This window comes from Heterodontus francisci, chromosome 39, assembly GCF_036365525.1.
Source record: "Heterodontus francisci isolate sHetFra1 chromosome 39, sHetFra1.hap1, whole genome shotgun sequence".
NCBI lineage: Eukaryota > Metazoa > Chordata > Chondrichthyes > Heterodontiformes > Heterodontidae > Heterodontus > Heterodontus francisci.
The window spans coordinates 33,556,888-33,579,403 of record NC_090409.1 but is presented as its reverse complement, the minus strand read 5'-3'; the positions used below and the strand labels follow the sequence as shown (position 1 = coordinate 33,579,403).

Sequence of the window (22,516 nt, the reverse complement as noted above, 5' to 3'; positions counted from 1 at the left end):
CTGCTGTCCTTACCTGGTCTGGCCTACATGTGAATTCAGACCCACAGCAATGTGGTTGACTCTTAAAATGCTCTCTGAAATGGCCTAGCAAGCCACTCAGTTCAAGAACAATTAGGGATGGGCAATAAATGCTGGCCTTGCCTTTGATGCCCACATCCCACAAACAATAAAAAATGTCAAGGCCTTGGAGGGTATACAGAGGAGATATACTAGAATGGTACCAGGGATAAAGGAGACCAATTCTGTACAGACTGGTGCAGCTGAGGTTGTTCTCTTTAGAGCAGAGAAGCTTAAAGAGAGAATTTAATAGAAGCGTTCAATATTACATAGGATTTTGATGGAATAAATAAGGAGAAACTGTTTCCGGTGTCAGGAGGATCTGTAATCAAACAACACAGAGTTAAGGTCATTGGCAAAGGAACCAGAGAGGGAGATGAGGAGAAATGTTTTTACTCAGTGAGTTGTTGTGATCTGGAACGCGCTGCCTGAAAGGGCGGTGGAAGCAGATTCAATTGTAACTTTCAAACGGGAATTGGATAAATATTTGAAGGGGTAAAATTTGCAGGGCAATGGGGAAAGAGCAGGGGAGTGGGACTAATGTGATAGAATCTTTCAAAGAGCCAGCACAGGCACGATGGGCTGAATGGCCTCCTACTGTGCTGTATATTTATGATTCTATGAGAGGCATTGACATAAGGGATTCCTGTGTCCACAGCACCGATACAACTGAACTCACCATGAATTCCTGCTGATATTTCTGTCCTTCATCCTTGAAGCATCGTTTCATGAAGAGCTGAAGGGCCTGGGACTGACACCGATTGTGAATCTCTGATAGTTCCTTCACTGTTTCCGTCGGGAGCCGAACCTGTTCTCCCATCATCTCCTCATAGGCCTTGACCGCCTCGCTGACCGCGGCCGTGTTCTCAATCTGCGCCAACGTATGGACCGTGCTCTCCAGGCACGGGATCGTCCCACTGCGAATGGCATCCACATAGGTGAGGGCCAGGGTCCCCAGCACTGAGAGAGAGAGGCAGATCGGCCAGGTCAGGAAAGTATTAACATCAAGAATGTACAGGGAGTGTCTCCTGGATATACATGCTTATCCGTTCCATTAAAACAATGAGTGCTGGTAACTTGTGACGAGAATGACTGAGCGGGCAGGAATCTCCCTTTAATTGCAGGAGCTGGGAAAGTCAGCGGGAATTTGACAGAATCCCAACGTGTGTCACTCCCAAACCCTGTGTGACCCTCCCAGCATTCACCCAACATCCTGCTGAGGGGCATCCTAAATTGGGTCACACTTCAGTCCAATGGCATCAAAACTTCTCCATTGTTGGTGTAGGAGGAAAACGAGGAGAAGGAGGAGGGTGAGGGAAAGAGGAGGGGTGGGAAGAGGGAGAAAGGAAATGGGTTCAAAGGGGAGGGTTGAAGGGAGGACTGAGTGAGGGATCGATTGAGGGTAAGAGGTGAGGGGGGGCAATGTGGTGGTGTAGAAGAGGAAGAAGAGGAGGAGGGGTAGCTGGATAGGAGAGTATGAGGAGGGAAAGGAGGGAGGAGGAGGAGGGGGAGGAGAAAGATTGACTGGCTGTCTAATTTTCACATTGATGCATTTTGGCGTGAGTGAAGATCAGGCAGTTTCTCTAATAGGTGGGAGACTCGCTAACACCAGTTCGACACGCGGGCATGAACTGGAAAGAGCCGGTGTCTCTCTACTGTCCCCACTGCACACCGTCAGCCCGTGACCTCTGACCCCGAGGTGATCGTGCCACCCACTGAACCACTGACACTTTAATGAGGGGCAAAGAACTTACTGAACTGCCAGGAATAGCTGGTGTGATTGATATGTTATCGGCAGAGCCTCTGTAATTAACCCTGAGATAATTGTAGATGGTCTGTGCCATTTACCTGATATCAGAGACCGGTTGTGACAAGAGTAAATTTACTGGGGACTGTCCTAGTATCAGTGACCCACATTGTCCCTCACTCTCACACACCTCCCATCACTGCTCTCTCTTGTTTTATCCTTCATATATTGAGGAGAGATTGCAGAAACTCAGCTTGTATTCCCTGGAACACTGAAGGGATGATTTGATGGAGGTATTTAGGGTGTTTAAAGAGATTGATCGGGTAGATAAAGAGAAACATTTTCTGCTGGTGGGAGGAGTCTAGGCCAAGGGGACACAACCTTAAACCAGAGCAGGCCATTCAGGAGAGACGTTTGGAGAACATGTCCTCACACAAAGCATGGGAGAAGTGTGGAAATCTCTCTTACGTAAAGCAGTAGATGCTGGAGCTCAATTTATCGATTGAAATCTGATCAGGTAGATTTTTGTGAAACAAGGGGATAAAAGGATGTGGATCCAAGGCAGGGTGGATGGAGTTAAGATGCAGATCAGTTTTGATCTTATCAATTGGCAGAACAGCCTTGAGGGGCTGAATGGCCTCCTCTCGTTCCTGTGTCTCTAATTATCCAACTCACTGCCCTTGGAGAGGGTGCTGAAGAGATTTACTAGAAGAGTACCAGGGATGAGGGACTGCAGTTAATGTGGAGAGACTGGAGAAGCTGGGATTGTTCTCCTCAGAGCAGAGAGCGTTGAGGGGAGGTTTAATCGAGGTGTTTAAGATGATGTAAGAGATCACATGTGAGAGAGACTTGAAGACAGATGCAGCATGGCTTTGGAGGAGTCACACAGACTGGTGTAAAGTGTAAATAGTTATAATGTCATAAAGGTTAATGTTCTAACTGCTCCAGACTAAACAATCTCTCTAGCTAAACTAAGGTGGCAGCGTACTAAACAAACATACTGCGTACTGAACTGTGCGGCACAGTGGCGCAGTGGTTAGCACCGCAGCCTCACAGCTCCAGCGACCCGGGTTCGATTCTGGGTACTGCCTGTGTGGAGTTTGCAAGTTCTCCCTGTGTCTGCGTGGGTTTCCTCCGGGTGCTCTGGTTTCCTCCCACAAGCCAAAAGACTTGCAGGTTGATAGGTAAATTGGCCATTATAAATTGTCCCTAGTATAGGTAGGTGGTAGGGAAATATAGGGACAGGTGGGGATGTTTGGTAGGAATATGGGATTAGTGTAGGATTAGTATAAATGGGTGGTTGATGGTCGGCACAGACTCGGTGGGCCGAAGGGCCTGTTTCAGTGCTGTATCACTAAACTAAACAATATGGTGATCAGCGGTGAGATCGAGGACAGACGAGATTTCGAAGGCAGAAACATTGGCCATAGCGGGCACAGGGCTGAAAAAGCTCAGAAAACTTCTGATACTGGAGGGGAAAACTCAAACGTGAAAGTAGAACAAATTGAAGCAATGGAGCTTAAATTCTCAAAACCAGAGAGGTTAAGACACATGGAGGGACCAAATCAAACCCAGAATTGGTCAGTCTGGTGAAAAAGGTTTCTCAGATACAGAATTGCTTCTAAATTAGACAGCCAGTCTGAAGCAGAGCAAGTTAATAAATACATTCTTGCATTCTACTGGGGCTATAGCAGATGATGTTATTAAGGTATTAAATGAGATATCTGCCAAGTTCAAGGAAGTTTTAAAAAGCTTTTGATTCTAATTTCAACTTGCGGAGCAATAAGATTTTGGAAACAGCAAGATTCAACAGAAGGGTCCAGAACAGTCGATGCTTTTATCAATGACCTTCACAGGATAGCTGAAGGTGTGAATATGGATATCTTAAAGCAGCATTGATAAGAGACCGCATTGTGGTGGTTATTGCTGATCAATCCCTATCAGATTTATTGCAGTCTAAAGAAGACCTCACCCTGGACAAAGGCTATTCAGCTAGTGAGACAAGCAGAGGTCCAGTAGAACAACACAGCAATCCTGCGAGGTGAAGAAAGACCTTGATTCAGGAAACCTCCAGCGACCACACAGTTCCTCCTAACAAGAGGACTGAAAAAAGAGGCACCAGGAGAAAAGTTACACTGGGGTGATGGGGGTGGGGTGGGGGGGGATGGGGGAGCTAAAGACATCATTAAACCCTGCCAGCGATGTGGCTGTAAAAGTACCCTCAGACACCAACAACGTCCTGCAAATAGAGCAGAACGCTTCTGCTGTAGGAAAAGAGGACATTTTGGTAAAATGTGCCAAATTTAAATCTCAGCCCTCTCAAGCTCGGAAGAAAAAAGCATTCAAGAATAGAGTGGTTAATGAAGTTAAACCACCTACTTCCGGAGAGCAATTGAAACACTTTCTTGGTGAGATCAATGATCCTAATCAAGCATTTCAGTCTGCAAATATATCTGTCAGTGGATATATCACTAATTTTAAAACTCGACACCACAGCAGGTTTTATCATTCAAAGAGCCGTGCTTATCAACACACTTTCTGCAACCAACAGAAACTCAGTTGCATGACCCAAGAGGAATTGAACTTGAAATAAAAGGCAAGCTACAGGCAACACTTCAGTACAAGGGAGAGCAGATATCAGAAACACTTGTCTGTTCTAAGAAATCAGGAATTCTCTCTCTTTATACGATGAAGGTCGATATAAAGGAAAGTAGAAGAAGTTAAGCAACAAGAATCCAGGGGACACTTCCAAGAGGAATTCCCACAATTGCTTACTGGTCTACGGAGACTGAAGACCAAGTATGGTATTACTTTGCGGAAAGATGCTAAACCAGTTTGTCTTTTCCGGCCGAGGAAGATTCCACACCCACTAATTGAAGCACATCCAACATCAACTAGCAGACGTGAGCAGGATGGGAATCATTTCTCCTGTCACTGAACCTACAGAGCGGTGTTCGGGAATGGTTCCAGTTCCGAAATCTAACGGTGATCTTCACATTTGTGTTGATTTAACTCAATTTAATAAGACTGTGGCACGAGAAGTCCATCCAATGTCCTCAGTGGATGAAAGGTTTGCAAAGTTATCCAAAAGTACCATCTTCACGAAGCTTGACGGGAATAGTGGCTTTTGGCAGGTTACATTGGATATAAGGTTATTGACAACCTTCACTACTCCATTTAGAAGATGTTGTTTTAACCGTCTTCCTTTAGGTATCACATCATCACTGGGAATATTCCAAAAAACTATGTCGAATATTCTACAGGGCCTTGAAGGTGTAATATGTCATATGGATGACATCTGAGTTCATGGTAAGTCCATTGAAGAACATAACCTAAGGGTCAGAGCAGGTTTGACTCGTCTGCAGGATTAAGGCATAACACTCAATAAGAAATGCAAGTTTTCAAAAACGTCTATTTGTTTTTTAGGGCACATTGTCAGCAATCGTGGCATAATGGCAGTCCTGAAAAAGACAAAAGCCATTAGCAAATTCCTACTTCCTGTTTCTATCCAACAAATTCGTCATGCAAGATGAAGAATGCATCTATGTCCACTAATATTGCAAGTAAGGTTGGCCATGACAGAGTCCCAAGGGTAAGAGGATGAAAATCTTATTCAAACACAGAAGGCACTTTACCATAGTGGACAATTTGCTGGAATATGACGAGAGATTGGTGATTCCAGAGTCACTCCATGTAGATATCTTGGAGATCTTGGGCGGCACAGTGGCGCAGTGGTTAGCACCGCAGCCTCACAGCTCCAGGGACCCGGGTTCAGTTCCGGGTATTGCCTGTGCGGAGTTTGTAAGTTCTCCCTGTGACTGCGTGAGTTTTCGCCGGGTGCTCCGGTTTCCTCCCACAGCCAAAAACTTGCAGGTTGATAGGTAAATTGGCCATTGTAAATTGCCCCTAGTGTAGGTAGGTGGTAGGGAATATGGGATTACTGCAGGGTTAGTATAAACGGGTGGTTGGCACAGACTCGGTGGGCTGAAGGGCCTGTTTCATAATTTGCAAACAATTACTTTTGGCACTCTGCAGAAAAATGCCGATTTATTCATCCAACAAGTTCCCCTAGGTATCCACAATCTAATGGAGAAGGTGAACGAACAGTCAGAACTATTAAAGCACTGTTAAAGAAAAATCAAGATTTTCAAACAGCACTTCTGACCTACAGAACAATCCATTGTCATGTGGATTAGCACCATCCGAACTGCTAATGGGGAGAAAACTTCAAACGCAACTTCCAATTCTACCCAAGGAATTACTTCCAGGACTACAAATCCAGGAGTATCAGAGAGTTCAAGACAGAGAAAAGTCTTACCAAAAGAAACAAGCCCATAATTATAACAGGAAATACTGTACCAGGAACCTACCAAAGTTGTCAGAAGGACAAAAGGTAAGGTACGAGACCAAGACAGAGGAGTAATTCTCCAGAGACAGAAAAATCAACAGCGATCTTATTTACTAAGAACTTATTCCTATTCATCAAAGACGTCAATTGATCATACAGTTGGACGAATCAGCTGTTAGAATTAGAATTAGAATTAGAACATTACAGCGCAGTACAGGCCCTTCGGCCCTCGATGTTGCGCTGACCATCTGACCTACACTATTCCATTTTCATCCATATGTCTATCCAATGACCACTTAAATGCCCTTAAAGTTGGCGAGTCTACTACTGTTGCAGGCAGGGCGTTCCACGCCCCTACTACTCTCTGAGTAAAGAAACTACCTCTGACATCTGTCCTATATCTATCACCCCTCAACTTAAAGCTATGTCCCCTCGTGTTTGCCATCATCATCCGAGGAAAAAGACTCTCACTGTCCACCCTATCTAACCCTCTGATTATCTTGTATGTCTCTATTAAGTCACCTCTCCTCCTCCTTCTCTCTAACGAAAACAACCCCAAGTCCCTCAGCCTTTCCTCGTAAGACCTTCCTTCCATACCAGGCAACATCCTAGTAAATCTCCTCTGCACCCTTTCCAAAGCTTCCACATCCTTCCTATAATGCGGTGACCAGAACTGCACGCAATACTCAAGGTGCGGCCTCACCAGAGTTTTGTACAGCTGCATCATGACCTCGTGGCTCCGAAACTCGATCCCCCTACTAATAAAAGCTAACACACCATATGCCTTCTTAACAGCCCTATTAACCTGGGTAGCAACTTTCAGGGATTTATGTACCTGGACACCAAGATCTCTCTGCTCATCTACACTACCAAGAATCTTCCCATTAGCCCAGTACTCTGCATTGCTGTTACTCCTTCCAAAGTGAATCACCTCACACTTCTCCGCATTAAACTCCATTTGCCATCTCTCAGCCCAGCTCTGCAGCCTATCTATGTCCCTCTGTACCCTACAACACCCTTCGACACTATCCACAACTCCACCGACCTTCGTGTCATCCGCAAATTTACTAACCCACCCTTCTACACCCTCATCCAGGTCATTTATAAAAATGACAAACAGCAGTGGCCCCAAAACAGATCCTTGTGGTACACCACTAGTAACTAAACTCCAGGATGAACATTTGCCATCAACCACCACCCTCTGTCTTCTTTCAGCTAGCCAATTTCTGATCCAAAGCTCTAAATCACCTTCAACCCCATACTTCCGTATTTTCTGCAATAGCCTACCATGGGGAACCTTATCAAACGCCTTACTGAACCATATACACCACATCCACTGCTTTACCCTCATCCACCTGTTTGGTCACCTTCTCGAAAAACTCAATAAGGTTTGTGAGGCACGACCTACCTTTCACAAAACCGTGCTGACTATCGCTAATGAACTTATTCTTGTCAAGATGATTATAAATCCTATCTCTTATAACCTTTTCCAACATTTTACCCACAACCGAAGTAAGGCTCACAGGTCTATAATTACCAGGGCTGTCTCTACTCCCCTTGTTGAACCGGAAATTCAGGAAGCACCGGATACTACAAACCTCAATGAATTAGATATAGTTCTTAGGACTAAAGGAATCAAGGGATATGGGGAGAAAGCGGGAACAGGATACTGAGTTTGGACAATCAGCCAAGATCGCATTGAATGGCAGTGCAGGTGCAAAGGGCCGAATGGCCTACTCCTGCTCCTATTTTCTATGTTTCTATGTCTATGTTTCTAAAGTCGTCCAAGTCAAGAAAAGAGGGATCAGAGAAAGACTACCAATCTTCCGCATCTGCCGACAAGACCAGGGAGAGAGTGAAACCTCCTGACAGATTGAACCGATGCAGTCAGAGACTTGGTGGGAGATGGGGTAGTATGTAAATAAAAAGTGAATGTATGGAAATATATATTTAGATAAAGAGTTGGGGAGTATAAGGGTCTGAAAGGGTTAATGTTAAGAAAGTGTAAAGAATACCTCCGACCATAATGATGTAAGAGATCACATGTAAGAAAGACTGAAGATAGATGTAGTGTGCCTTTATAGGAGTCACACAGATTGGTGTAAGGTGTAGTTATAATGTAACTAATATAATGTTCTAACTACTCCGGACTAAAGAATCTCTAGCTAGACTAACTAAGGTGGCAACGTACCAAACAAACATACAAGAGTAACATACAAAAGGGAATTAGATAAGTACTTGATGAATGAAAGTTTCAAGGCTATGGGGATAGAGCGGGGGGATGGGCCTGACTGAATAGGTCTTTCAAAGAACCAGCACAGGCACATGTTGGAACTGTCCGAATATCAGTAAGGCACACTGACCCTCACCCTCACACTCGGGATCTCTCCTATCTCTTGGTTCATCCTCCGTATTGATCGCATTGTCCTGAACTCTGAACTCCGGTACTTACATCTCCCGCTGACTGTGTAGCCTCCTTTCAGTCTCTTTATCTGCGCCATGCTGTAAACGTACTTCACAAAAACCTGGGCCTGTCGCACAAAATCTGGATCTAGGCCGCAGTCTGGAATCTGATCCATATCTTTCATTACTTCCTTATCAGCTGGTCTGTCAAACACAAAACACTTCCGGGTGGGGAAGTAATTCCTGATGCATTCCCTGGGTAGGTTGTAGACCTGAGTCTTTTTACTCGAGCCTGGCAGGAAAGGAAATAGACACAAAAAAAATCAACTCTTCAAATGTGAAAACCAAACCCACAACAATCAGGTATGTTATCCATTGCTTAGTGGGTACTTCTCTCACCTTTGAGTCCTAAGGTTGTTAGTTTAAGTCCAGACTGAAACTCCTGTTGCCAGTACTGAGGGAGCCCTACTCTGTTGGAGGGTCAGTACTGAGAGAGTGCTGCACTGTCAGATGTGCGGTCTTTTGGATGAGACATTAAACTGAGGCCCTGTCTGCCATCTCAGGTGAATGTAAAAGATCCTAAGGTCATTGTTTCCAAGAAGAGCAGGTTAGTTTTACCTGGTGATCTGGATCAGTAGTTATAATACAAGATGTCAGTCATTCACGGCATAGAGGGAGGCCATTTGACCCATTGAGTCCATGCTGACTCAAATCCATGAAGAATTCAGGGTGAGAGGAGGCTCATGTGAAGCATAAACACCAACATGGATCAGCTTGGGCACAATGAGTCTGCAGTTTGAAAACAGAGCAATGTAACACTATGTCACTGAGGGAGGTGGGTTCGGGGGGGGAGGGGGTGATAACTGAATTATTGGAATGGTCTCGAACTCGGGTTAACACTGCTGGGCCCTTCAGTCACTCGGGTGTTGCCTGTCCCGCACTCACCAGGCTTCAGTTTGAGAGCGTTGTCCAAGTATTCATCCTCCGTCACCTCCCTGCCAGCTAACTTCAACTCCAGGGTGAAGTCTCGAACAGACCAGACAAAGGCCGGGAAGAACCGGGCAAACTCCACGGACTCGTCGTCCCCTCCCGCTGACTTCACTTTGATGAGCTCAGTCAGTTCTGTGATGTAACTGAACAGTAGTTAAGGAATGGGTTTACAGAGGGGGTGGGAGAGTCTAGCAGGCGTCAGACAGAGTAAAGTGATTGTCTGTCCAGAGCTGGAGGGTGTGAGTGATCGTGTATCGAGGAACTGCCTCCTCTCAGATAAGCAATAAAGCTAAAATGTGTTTGCTGCAAGAAAGGGTGAATTTATTAATAAGGATCTAGTTGTGTTTTTTTTATTAATTCTCTGGATATCGATGTCACTGGTAAGACTGCCATTTATTGCCCATCTCCAGTGGCCCTCTTGAACCACAGCCACTTACTCACTAGGTCACTTCAGAGGGCAGTTCAGAGTGAACCATGTTGGTATGGGACTGGAGTCACATATAGGCCCAGAATGGGTAAGGACGGCAGGTTTCCTGTCCTAAAGGGTCATCGGTGAACTGGCTGGCTATTTCACAGCTACTCCTCTCTGGTTTGATTGTAGAAAACCAGGCATGTGATTGGACAGGACAGCGGCCCCAGGTGAGTTTGAACCTGCCTTGACCTGAGGAATTGAACAGTAAACACTCTGCTTTAAACTGACCACTGGCTGGTGTGGAGGCCCAGAACCCATGGGGTAGGAGTGGGGAGTGGGGGAGGGGGATTGATAATTAGGAACATTCAGCTCCCATTTTATGAGACAATGCTACAAGTAAAATGGCGGACGTGGCCTCAATAACATCTCGGGATAGAGTCATGATCAGGAATTGTCCGTGCACTGCGATTATCAACTGTTCACAACAAAAGATCACGTGGAATTTGTCACAAGCTCAAACCCTCTCATTTTATCTGAACTTGGACACTTTGCCCTAGTCAGGATTCTTCACCTCAAAATCCACAGTCAGGATCAAGTGACTATTGGACCATGAATGGCATCACAAAGCCAGCCTTGCTGATGGTCCTGAGATTGTGAAAGGTGCTATATCAATGCAGGTTCTCTCTCCTATTTAATGCAGACGTCTACTCTGAAATAAGGGAGTATTGTCTTGCCAGCAATGCACAAAGGATACTGCAGCTTCTCCACAGCGTACTGATCGATGGTGCCAATGCTATTGTACACCAACATGCTGCTCAGCAGCACAGCAAGAGCAAAGATCCAAGAGTCATTCTTTTCATCACCCTGTAGAGAGACGGAAATACACATATGTTGAACCACTTCCCACAATTACCTCCCCTTCTCCAATGGACACAACACTGGCACATTACCTTGTTTCAAGCAGAGAATGCAAAACAGATGTTCCAATGTAACAGGTTCGAGGGGCTGAATGGCCTCCATCTGTTCCTGTGTAACAGGTTCGAGGGGCTGAATGGCCTCCTCCTGTTGTTTGCAACAGGTTTGAGGGGCTGAATGGCTTCCTCCTGTTCCTGTATAACAGGTTCGAGGGGCTGAATGGCCTCCTCCTGTTGCTTGAAACAGGTTCAAGGGGCTGAATGGCCGGCCTCCTCCTGTTGCTTGCAACAGGTTCGAGGGGCTGAATGGCCTCCTCCTGTTCCGATGCTCCAGTGCAAGTCACAAAGCAAAGCATGCTGACTGATCAGTTGATGAATATTAAACCATTGACCCTCCCTACTTCGCAGCCTGTCCTGCAACATCTAATAGGTAAAATAGAACCCGAGTGCGTTCCTCGGATGAACAGAATGTTGTCAGTGATCCATCAAACACAGCAGTGGTTTGAGAGATAGGATGACCCACCTTCTCCACATCACCCAGTCCTTCAGTGTCCAGTAATACGAGGCAGTGGTCAGGGTTTAGTGGGTGAGGCACACACCACATCCAGATCCCTTTGGTCTGGGATTGAATGGTGGATCCCAATGAGAAACCTGGATTGTATTTGGGAAAAACACAAGACAGTTACTGATTCACAGAATCACAGCTCTCGAACATTCAGGTCATCGTTCAGCAGAGCCCCAAAGGTTAAGGCCATTGGGATGGAGAGAGAAAGGGAGATAAACTGGAGAGAGAAAGAGAGAGGGTGGGAAAGAGAGAGTGTGAGAGAGAGAGGAAGAGAAACAGAAAAAGAGAGAAGGAAAGAAAGAGAGAGAAAGAAAGAGACAAAGAGAGAGAGAGGGAGAGAGATAAAGAGAGAATGATCAAGAGGGAGAGAGATAAAGAGAGGAAACAAGACTACAGATGTTAAGATGGAAATCTATACAATGGTGGTTTGTTCGTGGTGTCAGTAACAAGAGACAATGTCTGGGCAAGGCCATTTCTCCACTCTCACACGGTAGTTGCTAAGATATTTCTGAAGTTTAGAATTTTGTACCTCTCTGTTTCCGGGCGAGCTTGTTCATCAGGTAGGACTTGCCGGTGCGGTACAGTCCCACTATGGCCACCACTACTACCGGTTGGCTGATCTCCGACAGGATGCTCACAGCCTCTTGGTTGACCCGGAGTTCACCAGAATCGCTGTTCTCAATCAAACACACGGGCTGCTCCATGTTGGAAAGGGCACGGCCTCCACTTGGCTTTGTGAGGGGAAGAACTCTTTCCATCTAATGCACAGAGAAAATTACAATGCACTCACTTTCCAGCTACTAAAGGAAGGCGAGATGAATGCAATAGTCTATTGGAGTATGATCAGGTAGTTAATTGCTAATTGGAGTAGTGCAAATAAGATTAGAGAAATGAAGGTGTGGCTCAAAGACTGGTGTGGTAGAAGTGGGTTCCGGGTCGTGGGGCACTGGCACCAGTACTGGGGAAAGTGGGGGCTGTACCGATGGGACGGCCTACACCTGAACCGTGCTGGGGCCGGTGTTCTAGCAAGTCACATAACTAGGGAAGTAGAGACAGTTTTAAACTAAGTAGTGGGGGCAAGGGATCAAATTTGGGAAGATGTGCTAAATCCAAGAGCAGAGACAAGGCAAGAGGGAAAGGTATTAATACAGGAAAAGATAAACAGACCATGACAGGAAGGGACAGAGAGTACAAATCTAAGAGTAAATCAGTAAACCAAGGCTAGAGGTTACAAAAGTAATAAAAGGACAAAACTAAAGGCTCTGTATCTGAATGCACATAGCATTCGAAACAAAACAGATGAACTGATAGTGCAAATCGAAATAAATATATACGATCTGATAGCCATTACGGAGACATGGCTGCAGGACGGCATAGATTGGGACCTGAATATTGAAGGGTACATGATCTTTAGGAAGGACAGGAAGTCAGGAAAAGGTGGAGGGGTGACTCTGTTAATTAATGATGGTATTAGCACAATAGAGAGGGATGACATATGTGCAGGAAACCAGGATGTAGAAGTGGTTTGGGTCGAAATGAGAAATGATTAAGGCAAGAAGTCACTTGTGGGAGTGGTGTATAGGCCCCTAACAGTATCCACACGGTAAGACAGGGTATAAAGGAAGAAATAATGGGAGCTCGTCAGAAAGGTACTGCGATAATCCTGGGGGATTTTAATCTACATATAGATTGGAAAAATCAGATGGGCAAAGGTAGCCTCGATGAGAAGTTCATAGCATGTTTTCAGGATAGTTTCTTAGAACAGCACATTCTGGAGCCAACCAGAGAGCAGGCTATACTAGACCTGGTATTGTGCAATGAGTTTGAATAAATGAATGACTTCATAGTGAAGTTGCCCCTATGCAGCAGCGATCATAATATGATTGAATTTTACATTCAGTTTGAGGGAGGGAAGAGTGGGTCTAAGACTAGTATTTTTAAATTAAATAAGGGCAATTATGAGGGCATGAAGGAGGCCCAAAAGAAGAAGAAGAAGAAGAAGAAAGCAGAGCTAGCTAAAGTGAACTGGCAAATCAGGTTAAGGGATAGGTCAATAGAGATGCAGTGGCAGACATTTAAGGGGATATTTCAAAATACACAGAATAGATACATTCCAACGAGAAAGAAAAATTCCAAGGCCAGGACCCACCATCTGTGGTTAACTAAAAAAGTTAAATATAGTTTAAACTTAAAGAAAAAGCATATGATTGCGCAAAGATGGGTAACAGGTTAGAAGATTGGACAGAATATAAAAAGCAGCAAAGAACAACTAAAAGATTAATAAGGAGGGAAAAATTAGAGTAAGAGAGAAAGCTGGTGAGAAATATAAAGACAGATAGTGAGAGTTTCTATAGATATTTTAAAAAGAGTTAACAAAGTGAGCGTTGGTCCCATAGAAAGTGAGTCTGGGGAATTAATAAGGGAAAATAAAGGGATGGCAGATGAATTGAACAAGTATTTTGCATTGGTCTTCACCATAAAGGATACAAGTATCATCCCAGAAATAGCTGTAAATCAGGAAATGGAAAGGAGGGATGAACTCAAGAAAATTACAATTGCCATGGAAGTGGTACTGAGCAAATTGTTAGAGCTGCAGGCCAACAATGAAATGAATGATCAGATCATTTGTTTCTGGTGGATGGACATCCTACTTGTAAGTATACAGACATATAACTCACTTATACTTTCAGTCGCAATTAATAAAATTTATCACTGGCATTCGATCGTATACTATTTAGATTAATGTACTCTGTTGGTCTAGTACAGGTCAGTAAATTGATACCTTGATTTGATTGGCTGTCTTCACCCTTTTTCCAACAGTAGCTTTATCCAGTTCCACAACTGGCTTCTTACACAGGACAACATCACGGAGATTCTCCAGGATAATCATTTGGTTATTGGATACACAGCTCACACAAGCTTCAACCAATCTACCGAACACTGAAACAGATTTGAAAGTGTATCACATAATCTCTCCACCATCTACAAGGCACAAGTCAGGAATGTGATGGAATACTCTCCACTTGCCTGGATGGGTGCAGCTCCAGCAACATTCAAGAAGCTCGACACCATCCAGGACAAAGCCACCTGCTTGATCGGCACCCCATCCACAAACATTCACTCTCTCCACCACCGACGCACAGTGGCAGCAGTGTGTACCATCTACAAGATGCACTGCAGCAACTCACCAAGGCTCCTTCAACAGCACCTTCCAACCCCATGACCTCTACCACTTAGAAGGACAAGGGCAGCAGATGCATGGGAACACCACCGCCTGCAAGTTCCCCTCCAAGTCACACACCATCCTGACTTGGAACTATATTGCCGTTCCTTCACTGTGGCTGGGTCAAAATCCTGGAACTCCCCTCCTAACAGTACTGTGGGAGTACCTACCCCACATGGACTGCAGCTCACCACCACCTTCTCAAGGGCAATTAGGGATGGGCAATAAATGCTGGCCTGGCCAGTGACAGGGACATCCTGAGGACGAACTATTAAAATTTACAGTATTTAAAATTCTACTAAACCCCTGAATCAACTGAAGTTTAAACCTAACCTTTTATGTTTTATTTAATATAAAGCATCATGTCAAATTAAGTTTGCACCAACATTACCCATTTGCCTGAATTTTATTTGCCTGTATCGCCTCTGCTCTGTCTTTTAATGAATCAAATGTTGATGTCATTTAATGGCCATTGGAAACAAACCTTCCTTTCCTTTCCCCCAGCACCGTTTCCCTCCCTTCATACATCAACAACAAGTTGCATTTATATAGCGCCTTTATGTAGTGAAATGTCCCAAGAAGCTTCACAAAGCATTATCAGACAAAAATTGACACTGAACCATGTATTCTGATATAGGACAGGTGACAAAAAGCTTGGTCAAAGAGGTCGGTTGTATGAAGCATCTTAAAGGAGGAGAGAGAGAGAGAGAGAGTCGGAGAGCCACATACTGGGGCCCAGGCAGATGAAGGCAGGGCCGCCAATGGTGGAGTGATGAAAATTAGGGATGCAGAAGAGGCCAGAACTGGGGGAGCCCAGAGATCTCAGAGGATCGTAGTGCTAGAGAAATTACAGAGATAGGGAGGGTGAGGAGGTCATGGTGGGATCAGAAAACAAGGACGAGAAATTTAAAATCTGGGAGTCAAGATAGGTCAAAGAGCACAAAGAGTGATGGGTGAATGGGAGTTGGTTCAAGGATACTCTCACCAGTGTTTTGGATGAGCTGACGTTTACGACGGTGGCAGGTGGGGGAGACAGTCAGGAAAGAATTGGAATAGATGAGTCTGGGAGGTAACAAAATCGCGAATGGCACTTGACCCACGGGTTGAAGAAGGGGAAACATACTCTGCCCATTAATCTTGTGGCCTCCCATGATGGTTTTTGCTTGGCTGTTCAGAACGTGGCCCCTCAGTCTTTCCGTCTGCATCTGGAAATCTCGGTCCAACTCCCCCTCCAGGACCTCGCTCATACTCTTTCCTCCAGCGTCTGGACACGGATGGCAGAATTCAAAACACTTGCGTTTGCGAAAGAGTTTCTCGAGGTAGTGACTGACTGAAGAGCCACTGGTGTCTGCAAAACATAAGCAGTTGTTCAGTGACTTTATTGAGATGGAAGGAATAAATTAAATGCAATCACTTGAATATTAGCACAGAGGAATAATCAAAAAAAAGTACTCACCACTCCTCCCAGTAGAATTCAAACTGCCCGCCTCTTCCTATATTATTCCTATACATTATTCCTATATTATTCCTATACATTATTCCCATATTAATGAATTAGATGAGGGGACTGAGTGTAATGTAAGTTTTCTGATGATACAAAGTTCGGTGGAAAAGTAAGCGATGAGGAGGATGCAATGAGGCTGTAGAGGGATCTAGACAGGTTGGGTGAACGGGCAAGAACATAGCAGATGGAATACAATGTGGTGAAGTGTGGAGTTACCCACACTGGTAGGAATGGTGAGAGAGTGGAAAACGTTCACATTCAGCGGGACCTGGGAGTCCTTGCACATGAATCACAGAAACCTGACATGCAGGTACAGCAAGCAATTAGGAAGGTAAATGATACTTTAGCCTTTGTTACAAAGGGATTTGAGGAGAAGAGTAAAAAATGTCTTGCCATAATTATACCGGAGATCGTTGAGGCAACACCTATAGAGCACAGTTATAGTCTCTTTATCTAAGGAAGGACATACTTGCCCTAGAGGGAGTGCAATGAAGGTTCACTAAACTGGTTCCTGGGATGAGGGGATTGTCCCACGAGGAGAGATTGAGTCAACTAGGCCTATATTCCCTGGGGTTTAGAAGAATGAGAGGTGATCTCATTGAAAGATGCAACATTATTAGAGGGTTTGACAGGGTAGATACAGAGAGACTGTTTCCCCCTGGTTGGAGAGCCCAGAACACTGGGTCACAGTCTCAGGATAAGGAGTCAGCCATTTTGGACTGAGATGAGGAGAAGTTTCTTCACTCAGAGGTTGTAAATCCTTGGAATTCCCGACCCCAGAGGGTTCTGGATGCTCAGTTATTGAGTATATTCAAGACAGAGGTTGATAGATTTTTGGGTTCAAAGGAATTAAGGGATATGGGGATAGTGCGGGAAGGTGGGGTTTAGATAGAAGATCAGCCATGATCTTATTGAATGGTGGAGTAGGATCGAGGGACTGAATGGCCTTCCCCAGTTCCTAACTTTGATGTTCATAAAACAACCAACTACACACTCATACAACAAGAACAGCAACTTGCATTTATATAGTGCCTTTATAATTGTAAAACTTTCCAAAGTGCTTCACAGGAACGATTATCAAACAAAATTTTGACAAACTGGGCCTTAAAGGAGGAGTGAGGTAGACAGGCGGAGAGGGTTAGGGAGGGAATTCCAGGGCTTAGGGTACAGACAGCTGAAGGCGCGGCTGCCAATGGTGGAGCAATTCAAATTGGGGGATGGACAAGAGGCCAGAATTAGTGGAGCACAGAGATCTCGGAGGGGTGTAGGGGCTGCAGAAGGTTACAAGAAACAAGGAGGGATGAAATCTATGAATTACGGACACATTAGGGATCGACGTCACCTGTCCTTTTTCTGCAGCTGTTTCTTATTTTCGAAATGATCAGTGCACGCCCGATCAAAATTTCAGTGGAATGGCGAATTCTTCACCCAGCATGCAATGCAGCAGAGAACGTCCTCTATTCCCAGGATGGAGACTTGTGAGCGTTCAGTCCCAGGGATAGAGTCACAAAAAAAAGCCATTCCTTTCAAAAAATCCACTGCCGTGCTGCACTGACAGCCAGATACTGACCTCAGGCAGGCAGAAAGGAGGTGACCTGCAAGGGCAATGGCCAGTGACCCAAACTAAGTGAAAGTTACAGAAACAGCAGCATTGCAACAGGCTGTGTTTTAATTTCTGTGTGATTGAAATAGTAAAAGGTGATTAGTCCATCAAAGACGATTTGCTGTTTGTAATTTCTGAGTGCTCATGGTTTCAGGGTGTCTCATGTATATTTTGAAATTATTTTCGTCTCTTGATAGATTTTTGTTTGGTAAAGGTAGCAAGATCTGAGATCGGTAACTGGAGTTGACAAGATCAGCCATGATTGAACTGAACTGTGGAAACTGGCTGCAGCAGCTGAATGGCCTCCTCCAGTTACTGTGCAACAGGCTTGAGGGGCTGAATGGCCTCCTCCTGTTACTGTGCAACAGGCTTGAGGGGCTGAATGACTTCCTCCTGTTCCTGTGAAATAGGCTCGATGGGCTGAAAGGCCTTCTTCTGTTCTTGTGCCACTGGTTTGAGGGGCTGAATGGCCTCCTCTGTACCTGTGTAACTGGGCTGAATGGCCTCCTCCTGTTCCTGTGCAGCAGGCTCAAGAGGCTGCACTATCAGAGGGGCAGTACTGAGGGCGTGCTGCACTGTCAGAGGGGCAGTACTGAGGGAGTGTTGCACTGTCGGATTGTCAGTACAGAGGGAGTGCTGCACTGTCAGAGGGTCAGTACTGAGGGAGTGTTGCACTGTCGGATTGTCAGTACAGAGGGAGTGCTGCACTGTCGGAGGGGTCAATACTGAGGGAGTGTTGCACTGTCGGAGGGGTCAGTACTGAGGGAGTGTTGCACTGTTGGATTGTCAGTACAGAGGGAGTGCTGCACTGTCAGAGGGTCAGTACTGAGGGAGTGTTGCACTGTCGGATTGTCAGTACAGAGGGAGTGCTGCACTGTCAGGGGGTCAGTACTGAGGGAGTGTTGCACTGTCGGATTGTCAGTACAGAGGGAGTGCTGCACTGTCGGATTGTCAGTACTGAGGGAGTGTTGCACTGTCGGATTGTCAGTACTGAGGGAGTGTTGCACTGTCGGAGGGGTCAGTACTGAGGGAGTGTTGCACTGTCGGATTGTCAGTACAGAGGGAGTGCTGCACTGTTGGAGGGGTCAGTACTGAGGGAGTGTTGCACTGTCGGATTGTCAGTACAGAGGGAGTGCTGCACTGTCACAGGGGCTGTCTTTCAGAGGAGACATTAAACCTCAGTGCGTATCTGCCCTCTCAGGTGGATGGAAAAGATCCTATCAGCACTATTTTGCAGAATAGCAGGGGAATCATTCCCGCTATTCTGGGCCAATATTTATCCCTCAACCAACATAATTGAAACAGATGATCTGGTCATTATCACATTCCTATTTGTGGGATCTTGCTGTGCACACATTTCCTGCCACCTTTCCTCCATTGCAATAGTGACCACACTTCAAAAACAGAACTCCACTGTCTGTGAAGTGCTTTTCGGACACATCAGGGACTCTGAGAGCTGGTTTACAAAGGTGCTTTCTTGCTGCTTGTTGCTCAGTGCTTGTACCGAGCTCTCTCTGGATTCTTACAGTGCTTACCTTTCTCAATGGTCAGAATAGACAGCAGGTAGTCATCTGCAATCAACCTGAAACCGTCCACCCAGAGCACGAGCTCAGAGTCCCGAACACACCAGAGAAATTCGGGGCATTTGCCACCTTCATCAGCATCTGAACCTATCTGAACATAGTCGCAAAGCTTTGTGAAGAAGCTGTTTGGTGATTAAGGGAAAGAGACAAAAGGGACACATCCTAAAATGTACCATTCACCACCTTATTATGGCTGGTTAAAGTATTAAATCCCCCAACTATCAGCACAGTGTAAGATCAAGATCTCATTTTACACGGAATTTACTGCACGTCTACCCATCTACTCCTCTATGTGTCTACGTTTTACACTGGACCCCCAGATTAATGCCACTGATCATTGTGGCACCAATAGGGTTAATTATTAACCCTGGAAATTCCCACTGCTTGCATTAGCCCCAGACTGCAGCTACACTAATATTCACACCCCCACAAAATAAAACCCCTTCCATATTCACACCATGCCTCAAACATCTTCACAATGGGACAACTATCGTGGTTTGGTGTCTGGAATAAAGCAGAGATTCCTCAGTGAGAATCCAGGGGGTACATGGTCAGCACCAGGGGAAATCGGGATGAGGCCAACCAGACCAATCAGGCTAATAAAATTACATACAAATACACAGAATCTGCAGCACACAAACAGGCCATTCTGCCCTGAAGAGCGGTGCTAGCCCTAATGCTCCAGACAAGACTAACTAGAAATTACTGTAATTAAATGGAATTTCGTTACTAATACTTTTCTGTTTTTCACTTACAGTCTGAGGCAAAGAGGGAGGGTTTGTGGAAGCGTTCTGATAAAGGAGTCAGAGAAAGAAATAGAGACAGACACATTGTTATGAAAGTGCTTCTATATTTTTTGTTAAGTATATGTTTTTGAGGACTTCTATATAAATTGTGGCGATGGATTCATTGGAAGGCTGAAGATTTCATAAAAGCTGGAATTTAATTTGTTGTTGACCTTTCATTGAAAGGACACTGAGATGTTGTTTAAAAACAGCCTTGCTGGAAGTCATGTGCTTTAAGCGTTGGTGACCTAGGGAAGATGTTTACAGAGAAGTGACAGGTCAAGATTTATAGGGGTCAGGAGGCTTGACTCTTGAGATATTGTTTTTGGCTTCACTTTGGACAGAGTGTTGGGGTGTGAACTGTTTTGAAGACAGTTGGAGAAAACCAGCCAAGAGAGCAGCCACCATAAGCTCACCCTTTTCCATCTCTTTGAGAACTTGCTGAGAATCAAGTGGAAGAAATAGAGAAATTGATGCTGTATTTCTCCTGAAAAGCCTGTCAGAAAGTCCTGATGCCGCATTTCTCCTGGAAAGTCTGCCACACTGATCCTCACTGTTGCCTGAAAAGAACTGCTCGAGAAAGATCCCAGTAACAGTTGTCTACGCGTATTTGCATCGTCAGACCAAAAAGGAATATCTGACATCTTTCCATTACTTCTCTTTTCTCTTCAAGAATTAACAAGTATTTGGCCAAAGTATTTTTGTCTCTTTTTTTGTAACAGACCTTTGCAAAGAGAAGTTCTATTTTTTTTAGTGTGTTTGTGAGTTTGTGTGTGAGGAATTTAAAAAGTGAACTTTCATATTTCAATCTGAGATTAATGCTTTGCTTTGTTACTGGTTAAGTTTAGTTTTATAATAAACCGATATTTTTGTTGTTTATTAAAGAAAAGTGGTAGGTGTATTTGATTCTGGGATAAAGAGTGGAGTACATGATTGACCACATCGGTAACTCCTCCCACCTTGGTCGTAACAACTTGAAGAGATGGATGGATAGAGAAACGTAAAGAGGAAGACAGAAAAAGACATATTTAGAGAAAGATTGAGAGAAAGGGAGCGATTGAGAGAGAGAAACATTCGGGGAGGGAGTGAGGGAGACAGAGATAAAGGTGTAACTGAGTACAATGACAGAGAGCGGGACAGAGAGAGGGGCAGAGAGGTGTAACTGAGTACAGTGATAGTGAGAGTGACAGAGAGGGATAACTGAGTACAGTGATAGAGAGAGTGACAGAGAGAGCAATAGAAAGGTCTAACTCAGTACAGTGATAGAGTGATAGAGAGAGTGATAGTAAGAGCGACAGAGAGGTGTAACTGAGTACAGTGATAGTGAGAGTGATAGAGTTATTGAGAGGTGTAACTGAGTACAGTGATAGTGAGTGATAGAGTTATTGAGAGGTGTAACTGAGTACAGTGATAGTGAGTGATAGAGTTACAGAGAGGTGTAACTGAGTACAGTGACAGTGAGAGTGATAGAGTTATAGAGAGGTGTAACTGAGTACAGTGATAGTGAGAGTGATAGAGTTATAGAGAGGTGTAACTGAGTTCAGTGATAGTGAGTGATAGAGTTATAGAGAGGTGTAACTGAGTACAGTGACAGTGAGAGTGATAGAGTTATAGAGAGGTGTAACTGAGTACAGTGACAGTGAGAGTGATAGAGTTATAGAGAGGTGTAACTGAGTACAGTGACAGTGAGAGTGATAGAGTTATAGAGAGGTGTAACTGAGTACAGTGACAGTGAGAATGATAGAGTTATAGAGAGGTGTAACTGAGTACAGTGACAGTGAGAGTGATAGAGTTATAGAGAGGTGTAACTGAGTACAGTGACAGTGAGAGTGATAGAGTTATAGAGAGGTGTAACTGAGTACAGTGATAGTGAGAGTGATAGAGTTATAGAGAGGTGTAACTGAGTTCAGTGATAGTGAGTGATAGAGTTATAGAGAGGTGTAACTGAGTACAGTGACAGTGAGAGTGATAGAGTTATTGAGAGGTGTAACTGAGTACAGTGATAGTGAGAGTGATAGAGTTATAGAGAGGTGTAACTGAGTACAGTGATAGTGAGTGATAGAGTTATAGAGAGGTGTAACTGAGTACAGTGCTAGTGAGTGATAGAGTTATAGTGAGGTGTAACTGAGTACAGTGATAGTGAGTGATAGAGTTATAGAGAGGTGTAACTGAGTACAGTGATAGTGAGAGTGATAGAGTTATAGAGAGGTGTAACTGAGTACAGTGATAGTGAGTGATAGAGTTATAGAGAGGTGTAACTGAGTACAGTGATAGTGAGTGATAGAGTTATAGAGAGGTGTAACTGAGTACAGTGATAGTGAGAGTGATAGAGTTATAGAGAGATGTAACTGAGTACAGTGATAGTGAGTGATAGAGTTATAG

At 44.6% G+C, this 22,516-nt stretch overlaps 1 protein-coding gene across 2 annotated transcripts in view; it reads right to left on the bottom strand.

The window, feature by feature from the left end:
- LOC137352709 (guanylate-binding protein 1-like) overlaps positions 1-22,516 on the bottom strand; it is a 51,869-nt gene that overhangs the window by 15,808 nt on the left and 13,545 nt on the right. For both annotated transcript variants that reach the window (XM_068018444.1, XM_068018443.1), the window contains exons 5-13: positions 19,302-19,471; positions 15,783-16,007; positions 14,219-14,376; positions 11,966-12,194; positions 11,395-11,522; positions 10,712-10,821; positions 9,501-9,688; positions 8,605-8,847; positions 737-1,017 (exon numbers count right to left, since the gene is read on the bottom strand). In XM_068018444.1, the coding sequence (XP_067874545.1) occupies positions 737-1,017; positions 8,605-8,847; positions 9,501-9,688; positions 10,712-10,821; positions 11,395-11,522; positions 11,966-12,194; positions 14,219-14,376; positions 15,783-16,007; positions 19,302-19,471 (1,732 nt within the window). The remainder of the gene's footprint in view (positions 1-736; positions 1,018-8,604; positions 8,848-9,500; positions 9,689-10,711; positions 10,822-11,394; positions 11,523-11,965; positions 12,195-14,218; positions 14,377-15,782; positions 16,008-19,301; positions 19,472-22,516) is intronic.